Genomic DNA, 13,598 nt, shown 5'->3' with positions numbered 1-13,598 from the left:
GGCAGTTACCCTCTTTCTGTGCCTCAGTATCCTCTACAATAAAATAGATATGGTAATAACACCTATATCTTTTGGTTGTTTTAAGAATTAGGTGAGTTAGTGTTTGCAAGATGTTTAGAACAGAGTGTAGAATATAGCGCATGGCATAAGAGATATATAAATGTATGTTTAATACAGTATATAAGACATAGGCATTTAATTGTTAACTATAATCAAAAGTAAATATGGTACATGGTATGCTTGACTCCATTCCACAATTCTCAGGGCAGCCTCCTATCTTAAACAACTTTGTAGATGCTGAATACACATTTGTTGCTTTCATTTATAATGGTGATAAAATAATTGCAATAAAGACACAAGTTTATCTGGCCTCCTAAGATCAGGATGGAAGAACCAGAATAGCATTGCAAAATTATATATGAATTGCCAGTTAACTCCAGACATTTCTGGGACATTTTCTCTTTAAACAGTCTCTAAAACACTTCATCATAACTAGAATTTCTCTTTGGGAGTTTGCTATTTTCTCTGCCCACAACACATAAAGATTATTAACATCCAATGTAGTACTCTCAAATGAGAGTCCCTCAGTGAGGGCAGAAGAATAAGGAGTGTGAAAAACGTGGACCAGTACAAGTAATGGTTGGTGAGCTATTTTTGACATTTTTGTAAAGGATCTCTACCCTTTACAGTAAAAACTAGGTTTTAATCCTTATATTGCCAACAAATTATGATTTAACAGTCTAATGTAATGTCAATTTTTAAATGTATTTACTCATTCCCCACAACATTTCTGCATTTTGACCCTATTTCAAGTTGTTTTTAGTAGAAGGGTTGGCTTAAATCTCCTCGTTTACCGTTATAGGATACTTTCTCATTCCACCCAAACTGCCTTGCTTAATTCATGCTGGTCAAATATATCTAAAATGTTTTAAAATGCACAATTGCAAAAATACAACAAGGTGATTTACAATTACAGAACCAAGTCAAACTGTTCAAAAAAGAAAGTGATCATCTAATATACAGATGGCAAAAGCATATGGTCTCTCCTATAAAATACATTTTGGTATTGACTTGGCTGGGTTTGAAGCCACTTCAGAAACTCAACGAACAGTATCTGAAAGGAGCGAGACTTGCTTGTAGAAGTACTAATGAAATGCCTAAGAAGTACAACTTTGAAATGTTATAATCACAAAAACAGAGAATTCACTTTAGACTATTAAGTAGAGGGATTACCGAAGGAGTAAACTGGTTAACAGTTCTTCCTAAGCGTATTTCTATTCTGGGAGCCATAGCAAGATTCTTGCTAAAACAGAACTCATATTATTCCCTTAAAATACAGAACCTTGGTATAAATGTCATGGCAATTTTCTCAATATAACAAGGCTAATATTTGCAAGGAAAAGGTATTTAAAATTCATCATCTACCCTAAGGGAATCATTGTGCAGTATATGCATTTATTCAAACAACTCACTGTACCCCACAAATATTTACAAATAAATGTTAAAAAATAAAAATTAAATTCATCAAAAAATCCTGAAAAAAATCCCCATTAAATTGCAAACTATTTAGACTTATTTTAAAAGAAGACAGAGAATTTAGAAAAATATTTACTGAACAACAAAAAAAATACTGACCCACTCGAAATGCTAGTGGTTTTCCTTCATTTAATTGTTCCTGTTCTTTGTGGTGAACTAATACTTTCTGAAGAAGCACCTGAGCTAACTCCTTTTTCCTGTTGTGAGTTGATTCTATAAGAGTTATGGCCTCTGCTAAGCAAGCCCTTTGCCCTTGGATTAAACCAGTATAAAGTTTATCCACAAATCTTTGTTCCTTATCTGAAAGTCCTTCTGTGTGGTCCTTTAAGGCTGTTTGTACACATAATTTTCTCTTTAAACCATTTGACAGCAGCGTCCACTTTGTACAACAGAGTCCAAGAGAATTAAATGGCTGAGCACGTGAGATTCCTGATCCGAGGTGAATACTTGGGTGAAAGATGAAGTGGTAACGTCGGAAAGGTGTTCTTAAAAGGCCTTTCAGAAAAAGCTGGTGAGGATGAGGATGTGACAGCAACATGAGAATATTCATTTTGTTTGTAGCTGAAGAAAACATTAGACGCATTTGAGCTCAATGTGATTTGTGACCTCCCTAGAAGAAAGAAAAACACATTTTTGCCAGTTCAATATATAACTAAGATACTGAAGTAGCAAAGTTGAAAGCATAATGTTATCCCCGTATTCTAAAACACACATAGTCAGGGTTCCTGTAGTATCAACAGGTGAAAGTTTTCTTACTAATTGAAAAGATCCCCACCTTGGCCACATTAACATTCAGTGTAACCCAACTTGGAACTCTATTGTGAAGTGGAATTTACATTAAACATTTTTTCTAAAACCAAATATGCAAAACCCTTTTAGGGTAGAAATTTTATGTGATGCTTTTTCTTACATTCATTTTAATTTCTTCAGCTTAATACACCCGGTTCTGAAACACATAGAAAAATTTTTAAAAAGAGCTCCTTCTGATGCTGGCCATTTATTCATTCGCTACAAAATAAATGTGAGCAGTTGTATGGTGTCATACAACTTGGTGTCACACTTGAGGTGTTAGTTTAGACACGAGTATGTACTAAATAGACTTACCCTGGAACACAGATATATGCAAAGAACAGCCCAGCTTAAGCACACAAACAACAAGCCTTAATGGGAAGTGAACTGTGAGGGATGTGTAGTAACTAGATCAGTGTATCTCAAAGTATGGTCAGAAGGCCCGGGCTTATTAAAAATGCATATTCCCAGCCCCATTAATCAGAATCTCTGTAGGTAAGCACACTAAAGTCTGAAACACTACAGAACTAGATAAGAATTCTTTACTTGACTTATTGATACTCTCTACTTCAAACTGTATTAGATAATGCAAGCTGACATAAATACTGAGTCCAGATAGTGCAGAGGTTATCAGCCATGGCCACTATGAGTCTCTGCCACTTAAGCTACAATGACTTTGGTCAAGGTACTTAACCACCCTGTGCCTCAGCTTCTTCCTGAACAAAGAGAATAGGTAAGAGAGTAGGATGGTTGTGGGAATGAAATGATTTAATGCATGTAAAAAGCTTGGAACAATGCTTAGCACAGAGTAAGAGCTCAATTAACATTAGCTTTTATTATTAGTAGTATTCTAATTTATAAAACATTGGTAATAATTAGGTCACAGACCTAACTTCCAGTGGCAAGCTAAAATTTACAGATACATATAACCTACCTAGCTTGGATTTATGATTATTTGTAAATTTTGGTTTTCAAGTACCTCACAGCACAATGAAATTAATTACTTTATTGACGCAAGGTTCCTCTCTAAATGATATTTCCAGGCCAATGAACATGAAAGTAATTTTAACTAATTAACATTCTATTAGGGAAAAAGAAGAAATAGTTTAAGGTTTTTTTAATTGGTAGAACCATAACTGCTAATCAGTTTTCCAAAGATGACAATCTTTTCTATTTTCAGAGGCATTATAACTTCTATTTGTACAAAATTAGTCTTAATCTAAGAAGACAATTTATTATAAATGTATAAAAGTTTTCCTAAACTATTTAAAAACATCTACTACTACCCTTCACACAGACATACAAAAAGACATTTAAAACAAATTTAAGAGGGGATCTGTATTGAAGCTCTCTTTCAACACCACCTTTAAGCACACTTCTCATCAATACCACCACTGCCAATACTAGACTGGGAATCACATTGGCAAGAACCATATTTTTATTCAACCACTACTTTCTGAGCACTTATTACTTTTCGGGTCCCATGATGGGTGATGATAATAATGGTACCAATGGTGATGACAACTGTATTTGATTATGTTCTACACATTGTACCATCACCTTCTATATTAGTTCCCTTTGTTCCCCAGGGCTGCTGTAACAAAGTATCATAATTACCATAACAGAATTAGCCACTTTAATTACATCGCAAAGACTCTTTTAACAAAGAGAGTCACAATTACAGGTTCCAGGGATTGTGATATGAACATATCTTTCTGGAGGCCACCATTCAACCTATTACACCTTAAGTGGAATGTCTCATTATCTCATCTTAAATACCATAATCCTAGCACTTCCAAGAGCTCACAGAATAAAATATACCATGTCCAAAGAAAGAACAAAGTACTGTGGAAACAGACAAGATTACAGGAATTAACTAACACCCCTTGGGGAGTTCAAGTCATGGGGCAGTCAACATCAGGGCTGAGTCTGAAAAAATGAAAAAGTTGAAGAAGGATGAGGCAGGTTTTCTAGGCTGAGGAATTAAATGTGCAAAATCAGCGTTAGGACTGGTTCTCTTCCCTGTCAGAGAAAACTGAGAAATTCATTGAGGCAGAAACATGGGGTATATAGAACTAGAGACAGGAGATGAGGCTGGAACAGGATGTTACTGGAAGCCAAGAAGCTAAATTTTGTCTTCTTAGCAGTGGACAAACCAGAGAACTTTATAAAAAAGTGACATGGTAAATTTTGCTTTTTAGGAAATAACTCTAGGAGTAGTGGCGAGAAGTCAAGAGTGATGAGACCCTGGTAACACAGAGCCCAATTTAGGAAACCCTAACAAGGAACCAAAGAAAATGATGAGGACCTGAACTTAGGCAAGGCATTAAGGAATGAAGCCAGGCTTGAGACCTTCTTGTCCATGGTGGAATCCTCAATACTTGGCATGAAACTTGGCATGCTTCAATTGCTAAAAAAAAAAAAAAAGCTGCTGCTGATCCAAACTTATTTCATTCCCCACTTGCCTGGCACTTAGGAGTTTATAAACTACTTTCGTATACTTTATTTCACTCTACTCCCCAACTAATTCCACGAGGACACTATGACAGTTATTATTCTCATTTAACAGAAGCAGAAACCAAGAGTGAGAGAATTAGATGACTACAATCACAGCCAGTGGTAGGGCCAAGACTCAAATCCAGGTCTTTTGACTCTCTAAGGCATTTCCTTTTAATAAATTATTTTAGAATAAAAGAGAAGTCCTTTAGCTAAAAGAGAAGTAAATATTAGTAACTCTGCCCACCTTTCAAAGTAAGAAGAATTTTTAGTTGCAGTGATGATGGTGGTTATTAGAAGGACCCAAAGAATAGAGAAAGAGGAACTGTTGCCGGTATATAGAACATTCTTATTACCAAATCTAGTCCTATTGTCCCACAGGGGAGATGCCGTCATAAGTAATATAAAAGCAAATTAGAACTATTTAAAAAATTCTCTTTCATTAACAAGTCTTGCCATGACTACCTCTTGTTATCAAACTGGCTATGTTCAGAAAAGAGCAAAGTAATATATTGAGGGAGGGAAAAACAAAGCATTCATTCAAAATAAAGCATTCATTCAACCCATATTTGAGCATTTACTATGTGCCATGCACTAGTCTAGCACTGTGGATATAACAATGATCAAAACAAAAATTCTTGCCCTATGAAGCTTACATTCTAGTAACAGAAGAGAGCTGTCTGTCTGTCTGTCTGTCTATAAGGAGGTCCCTATGGCTGGACCTGAATGAGCAAGAGGGAAAAGATAAGAGAAAAGGTAAAAGAAAGGGTCAAATATAGAGCCTTACAGATGACTAGAAGGACTGACTTTGAGTGAGATGGGAAGACATGGGACACTGAAGAACCCTTTCTGACTTAACGTTTGTTTTGTTTCTGTTTTGGTGGCTAGCCAGTGTGGGGATCCAAACCCTTGACCTTGTTGATATCAACACTGCTGTCTAACCAATAGGCAGATTTTATCACAATTCGGGATTGTGAAGTTCTCTGCCTTTTGATGCCAATACAAATTTTAAAAGGCAGGAATCAGGTAAAGGATGATCCCATTTTACTCCATTTTTTTTGGCTAAAACCACAAAGTTATCCTAGTGTATATAATTCTAGGTTTTGACACCTTCAAACCTCTCCCTGGGGGCTGATTTTCTTAGTGCCCCCAAGCCCTCTGAACCATCTGAATAGCAGAGTAGCAGCTGCTATCTTTTACTGAGTGTTTATTATGTGTGAGCTACTGTACATGCATTTCCTCAGCTGATCCTCACAACAATTCTACAGAAGATGATATGAATATGCTATGTTACATGTGAGTTTCAGCAACATTAGGTCGATTGACCAAGGTTTAGAACTAGCAGCAGGACTTGGGAAAAGAATAGATTTCATAAATCCCAATCTATATGCTGTCACCTCTATGGAAAATAAAACAACCCTTTACATTTGAATATGGCATGATTACAGCCAAAGTGAAAAATTAATTTACATTTTCTATACAAATCTTATCAGTGGGACATTTCAATATCTTGTTAGGTGTCAGAACAGACCAAATTTCAAACATTTTTAAATGGTTTTCACACTACAAAGAATAATTCACACCTGATAACTAAGTTCATAACATACTTAACTCCATTAATTTATCCAATCAACCAGATTTCAAAGGAGGCCATAAATTTTTTAAAAGCCAATATAACTCAGCCTTGCATGAGCAAGTTTCTATCCTTATGTACATGTCATCGGCAGAAAAGACTGAGTCCACTATAATGGCAAAATCATTTAGATAGCGAGAAGGACTCCCCATCTGCTCATGTAACTAAGAATACTTTACTGCTTTCTTAGGGAAAGAAATCAAAGAACTTGGCCAATAGTCAAATCAAACTGTTTCAACTAATTTTCATAATTCTTGAGAGCATGGTTTCATTCTATAATTTGTAAGCTAAGCACTACCAAAATACAAGAGAAATCCTGCAGCATTTACAACATTCAGTAAGTTACCTCAAAGCATTGCCATACCTAATAAACCAGAATGTCAATTTATTACCATATAATAAAAAACATCAAGTGGGCAAAAATAATGAAATAGGTTGGTAAGTGCATCCCTTCCCTGCAAGAAGGTCCACACGGACAGTAACATTTTAAGATTCACATTTGTTTTCCTGAAAAATATCTTTTATATCCATTCCTTCCTCTCCACCCTCACTCCCAGTTGTCTCTACTACAATGAGTTTCAAGCTTTGATTGCAGTCCATAAGAAGAAATATACTTGTATCAGTCAACACACACACACACTTCCATAACTGAAACAAGTTTCCAATACTTAGCCCTATTACATGTGATACACACTATTATTGTCTTTTCTATCTTTTTAAATGCAGATTGCAACGCACCTATGGGTTGAATCTTAAATCCAAAAAATCCCAATCTATTATAGCCACCTCTGTGTATGACCATTACTAGTTGATCTTCCATACTACCACTTATCCTCACGATCATATTACTCCTCTGCTTAAAACACAAGTTTCCCTCAGCCTTATCTATTGAGGAAAAAAAATGGTTTTCTCTGATTCAGGCATTCATTCATTCAGCAAATATTTATTGAGAACCTACTACATGCTAGGCACTGTGCTAGGCCTTTGAATATACTAATAATGTATATGGGTTAGATGTGATTCCTGACATCCTGAAGTTTACAATCCAGCCGAGTAAGTCATAAATATTTGTCATAAATACATAAATATTTCTTACTCTTTATGAGTGCTCTTGTCCACCTCTCCAACTCAATGTATTCCTCTCCACTTTTACTACACTGTGGTCAGTATTCTGATCTGCACATAGATCCAGGAATAAGTTATGCTCTTTCATACATCCTAGTCATTGTCCATGATGTTCTTTCTGATTGGAATGCCCTTCTCTCCTTCAGTCATCTCAGATTCCTCCTCTATAGAGTTCCCTGGCTTCCTTTCCCCACCGCTTCAGCTGTCACTCCTGTCTCTTGCCATTGTGTACTGGCCACATCCCTCTATTACGGTACTCATCACAGTGTACAGTGGTCATTTTTCAAGATGTCAGTCGTCCCTAGACTATGAGCTATCTTTGTATCCACAACATAGTTTGTTGCTCAAAGAATAAATGAGTGAATGTATGAGAGGGTACTTCAAAAAGTTCATGGAAAAATAGAATTAAATGATAATACAAATCTTTCTTTTTGAAGACCCCTCATATGCCATAATTTTGCAATGGGTCAATAACTCCCTTATAACTGATTACTCAGTTAACTGATGTTTTGAAAGCATACTTATTTCTATATTTTACAGTATATATATACTTATTTTTAAGGACTTTATTTTTAAAGTCTGATTTCAATATATGGATGTTTTCTTCATTAAAAATTTGCTCAGCAGCAACCAGTCTTATTTGGGATATTTGTCTTGAAATTGATTCAACGAATATTCTCAATTTCAATAACTACTGTAGCAATATAAAGCATACAGAATTTCCAAAATCAATACATTAGGTCAGTGTTTGCAGCACAGTACAGTTCACATAGGCACTGCAGTGTTATACCATGTGTTTCCATTTCTCAATGCTAATCACTTTTGATTAGAAGATAAGCTGTCAGATGCCATTAATCTGTTTACCATCTCCCACCACCCCCACAGAAGGCTTTACTTTCTCAGGAAAGAAATTTCAGGAAACTTTTGTAGAGCAGAATGACTTATTAAATAAGCAACTTTTAAAATGTTTAAAATTGGCTATTGTTACCTTAAGTGTAATATAGAACGCATACCGCATCCATGCAGAGATTCTCCAAAGTTCTCTGTCCACTTTACCTTTTACCACTTTTCCAATAAGACTCAGATTTCCCAGTTTCTACTTTTAGGTTTCAATTTGCTGTGGAAGTCTCTGTTTTTCTAAATTCCATAACCATTAAAAGTTTTGATTCATTCCCACTGCTACCACCCTAGTTCAAATCTGTACTAGTCTTACAGAGCTCTGAAACCATCTATGGTACCTTGGCAATCTCTCATACTCTCACAGTTTCTTCATCTGAAAATAAAAACATTAAGACCTACACATCAGGGTCATTGTGAATATGAACTGAGATAATGTGCATGAGACAGACTGGCACAGAGCCTGGCATCAAGCAGGTGCTAATTGACTCTAAGGAACCGTCCTTTGCTCGCTCTCTCCCCTTCCCAATCATCCTTCTTGGACTTTACAGCAAGACACATCTTGAAACGTGAATGTGGTCTCCTTACTTTCCTCCTCAAATTCCTCCAATAGTTCCCCACATTCTAAGACAGTGGTTCTCAAAGTGTGATCCCCAGACCAGCAGCACGTGAGAACTGATGAGAGAAAGAAATTCTCAGCCCCAACCCCAGACCTTCTGACTCAGAAACCCTGGAAGTGGGGTCCAGCAATCTGTCTTCATAAGCCCTCCAGTTGATTCTAATGTATGTTCAAGTTTGAGAACCACTGTTCTAGGATGAAGTCCAGTCTTCTTTGTCTGGCACTATAGCCATTTCCTCAAAACAATTTTCTTCCATTTCTTTCTTGTACTCACTCTTACAGACCTCCTCTAAGGAGAGTTTATTCATCTTCTAAACCTGCCGCTTACTTTCCCAAGTCCAAGACTTTCTTCATCTGTTATATCCTTCCCCGTCTATGACACCTCTCCTATCCTACCCAGCTTAAATTCCACCTTTTCCTTAAACTCTTTCCTGATGATTACAAGTCTCCAGGATTTTTTCTACCCTCTATATCCAATTATTTCTGAATACGCAAGAGATAATCTGCAGAGGTCACAAACTAGTTGTAACAGGCCCACAGAAAGAGTGTTAACGAACTGGTTGCTAATAACATTAAAAATCAAGAAAACAACAAAACTTTAGATTATTTTGCTCTGAGTTAGAGAAAATCAGATCTGTGTACGAGGCACCCACATTCCCACACGGCAAGAATCAGCTGAACAGCAAATGTTTCAAGCACTCACCACCTCTTTCCACTCCAAATATAGGTTTCCTTTTGACATTTTCAAACATATCAAACGGTGATTTGCATTTCTTATGGTTATGTAACTTTTCACGTTTGTTTTATGTCTCTTAATAGAAAACAGCCTTTAAAAGAACTGTTCCTGTCTTTTTTTTTTTTTTTTAATTCTTATTACCCTGAACAAAATAATATTTAGTGTTTACTATGTAAGAGAATATTCTGGACATTGTAGATGCCCCCCAAATGTTTAAGAATCCCTACAGTTCTTCCAGAAACTTTTGGTTTTCTACCAACTTGGAAAAGTTTTATTAGTCTGTTTATTTCTGTTTTCCAAAATATACTATTAGGGTACAACTCTTAAGAAAGGTAATATAAGAAACTTTTATATTATTTTGACTTAGGTTGTCTTTCATTTTCTAATAAGAAATACATATTATTTGCAGACAGCATGTCCTCTGCTAGAAGAGATCTCGCCCCTGCCTGCACACAGTATTTGACAGAACCTAGGTTCTGTTTATGACTTTCAGTATGAACTCTTCTTTTATATCCTGGATTTTAATGCCCCCAAAAAGGAGTTTTAATTTCATTCTTTGGTAGTAGCCACATTGGACTATGCTTTTCTTCGACCTGGCCTGTGATTAACCATTCACCGGGTTTGGCAGCATCAATAGACGAGCCGCTTGCCAAGGTGCCTTACTGGGGCACAAAAGTGAGCTGACAAAGCTGCCTAAAATGATGTGAATTTTAAAACGGTGTTTACAGGCCTTTTCTTTTTTATGAAACGAACCTTTCCTTTGAAGCCATCCGCTGACATCCGCCTATCCACACATATCCTGCACCTTCAACATCATCCAATGCAATAATATTTTCCTTTTCCTTCCCCCTACCCTAATCCTGCAGGGGGCGCCCCCGACGACAGGGCTGGTCCCCCTAAGGACAGCCGGAGGCAGGGGCCCAGCCCCGACTCCCGGACGCCACGCGCACTCCCCACACTCACCCGCCCGAAGTCACGGAAGTGCCTTTCGGCCCCGCCCCTTCCGCCGGGTCCGCCCCCGCCCCGCGTTCGCGTTGGCGCGCAGGCGCGCAGGCGCAGCCCCGGCGACCGGCGCGTGGGGTCCGGGGAGCGGCCGGGGCTGGGCGGCGACGTGGGGCATGGTACTGGGCTCCGCAGACGTGGCCGCGGAATTCCGGCGTGTGAGAGCGTGAGCGTGAAGGCCTCCTGGCCTTCAGCGGCGTGGGGAAGTTCTGCGCCGCGAAGTTCTCTGGGAGAGGAAGCGGCGGAGGGAGGTTTATGGCCTTTGGGGTAGGCTTTGCTCTCCAAGTCTAGATTCTTTCTCCTCCAAAGTTCGAAAATAACGCTCACTCCCGCCCAGCCGTGGCCTTTCGCGATGCCCCCCAGTCGTCGGAGCCCGAGACCAGCCCCTGCCCCCCTCAGCCTTCGGAGGCCCGACACTCAACACCCAGGACACTTAAAATATGGGGTGATGGGCGAGACGCATAACGTTTGACAAACTAGTGATATTAAAGAGACCAACTCCGCAAAGCTGTTTCCCACCTGCTGAAATAAATGCTCAACGTTTCGCCGAAATATAGTTTGTTTTTAAACCATGGCATGGTTTTTAAAGGCTGAAGGATCCACATTTTTTTTCCCTTAAAAGTCACCATTCATATTAATATTCCTTATCATGCACCAAAAGGAAGGACCCGTGCCCACTGCTGCAGGCTGCCCTCGGGTGGAGATGAAAGCGACATGCGTAATATTTGCTGCTTAACTGCGGGGCTGAATGGTAACTAATTTGTTAAAAACTTAGATGAGATAATGATTAGTAAACCGTTGTGTGCTATTCTAGCATTTGTAGGGAAAACTGAGTCTCCCAAATGTTTACTAGAACGTGATAAATGACAGCATCCATAGGCAATAGCCAATATCAAATTATGACGAGTAGAAATGGTCATGTGTGGCTGTATTATAAGTAGTATCTAGAACCAAGACCTCAGTCCTCACATATAATTTTCATGATTCCATGCGTTTGGGAGGGTTCAGGCGTTCTCAACTGTTTGATACAGGTTAATTTTTATTGGATATAGAACAATTAAAAAAAGATTGTTGGTCTTCCTTAGCATCTTTGTTATTATTAAGGCTAAAAGACTACCACTTTACCCCAAAGAGTACTTGCAAACCCAAGAATAGTCAATTACAGAAAATTAAACACAAGTGTAAATGAAGCAGAGAATCCAGTGGAAAGAACATGGAGGTAGTCAGACCTGATTTCAAATCTCAGTTACTGAACACAAACAATAAGGACAGGACTTGGGACAGTTCACTTCGTTTCTTTAAGCTTGGGGTTGCTCATCTGTACAATGTTGTGTTTGTTTTTCTTTTTTGGTAAGGGTTAAATTTTACGAAAGTTTAGTTTGCATTGCCTAAGGAAATGAGGAAGTTTGTTAATTTAAAAACTGAGTTTTAATCCTTACCTGCTTTTTATTCTGCAAACTCTAAAACAATTTAGTACATGTCACTTTTTTTCTTATTCAGGTATTCCCTAAACTGTGTTCCATGGAACGTTAGTCCTTTGCAAAATGTTAATGCTGTAGATGGTTCATTAAAAAAAATTGCTAGCATTGCCAGTAGTGAGGAAAACATGAATTTGTCACTGCGAGGCCATGAGAAGTACACCTATGTAGCATTCTTACCAAAAATGGTTAGCCTGAATCAGATGGTGAGGAAACACTCAGATAAATTAAGAATGTGATTTGTTTGGACTTTTGAATAATGTATCATGAAAGACAAAGAACAAAAAGACAGGAAGACTGATCTACATTAAAGGCAACTGTAGGATTACAGTTAATGATAGGATTAAGGATTTTAAAAATTTGAATATGAAAGCTTAATATATTATTGATTTAAATTTCTCAGGAGTGATAATGGTATTGTGGTTATTAGAAGACTCCTTTTGTCCTTGGAAGATGCACGCTCAAGTATTTAAGAGTGAAGTCATGAGGTCTACAGATTTCTTTCAGGTAGTCCAAACGAAAAACACAAAAAAGTATATATAGAGAGAGAAAATTGGGCATTACTGTGGGTTAAATATCCCCCCCCCCCCAAAGTTCGTGCATTGGAAACATAATCCCCACTGTAACAGTGTTAAGACAGTTGAAGATCCAATTATGGTGTTTTGAAGGTGAAGGTCTTTAAAAGGTGTTTAGATTTTGAGGACTGTGCCCTCGTGAACGGATTGATCCATTTATGGAATAATAGATGTGGTTCTGATGGCTTTAAAAGGAGAGCAAATGAGGATGTTAGCTCTCTTGCTCAGCCCGTTCTTGCTATGTTATAGTCGCCATCAAGAAAAGGCTGTCACTAGATGTGTTCCCTGGACCTTAGACTTCTCAGCCTCCAACCTGTAAGGAGTAAATTTTGTTTCTTTGTAATTACCCAGTTTCAGGTATTCTGTTTTAACCAACAGAAATGGACAAATACAGGCACTATGTTAACAATTGGTAGTTCCAGGTGAATAGTATATGAGTGTTCTTTTGACTCTTCTGTAAGTTTGAAATTTTTAAAAATAAAAAGTTGGGAACAAATTATAACTAGCAATGATTTTTTTTCCCCATAAAACAGTGATTGTACTTATAAGAAAGTACAAAATTCATATAGTAGTTTTCTTATGTTCTGACCTTAAGAAACGGTGTAAGAACTGTAGGAAATCACTTGAGAAATGACCTTTTTCTTAAAGGCATGATATTGAATCTGTACACTGAGGCCCATTTACCAACCAAAGTCATGTTAATGTATTTATC

The 13,598-nt window shown here is 37.7% G+C and overlaps 1 protein-coding gene across 2 annotated transcripts in view; it reads right to left on the bottom strand.

Annotated features, from left to right (window-relative positions):
- Positions 1–13,598, bottom strand: part of MMAA (metabolism of cobalamin associated A) — a 36,442-nt gene that overhangs the window by 12,505 nt on the left and 10,339 nt on the right. Inside the window, exons 1-2 of one of the 2 annotated variants that reach the window (XM_063108492.1) lie at positions 10,585–10,668; positions 1,636–2,146 (exon numbers count right to left, since the gene is read on the bottom strand). In XM_063108492.1, the coding sequence (XP_062964562.1) occupies positions 1,636–2,119 (484 nt within the window). In that variant the 5' untranslated portion in view covers positions 2,120–2,146; positions 10,585–10,668. Of the gene's footprint in view, positions 1–1,635; positions 2,147–10,584; positions 10,669–13,598 lie in introns of those variants that run through there. The other variant, XM_063108493.1, reaches the window with a different exon arrangement.

Source organism: Cynocephalus volans, chromosome 9 (genome assembly GCF_027409185.1).
Source record: "Cynocephalus volans isolate mCynVol1 chromosome 9, mCynVol1.pri, whole genome shotgun sequence".
Taxonomy (NCBI): Eukaryota; Metazoa; Chordata; class Mammalia; order Dermoptera; family Cynocephalidae; genus Cynocephalus; species Cynocephalus volans.
This window is presented reverse-complemented; position numbering and strand designations above follow the sequence as displayed.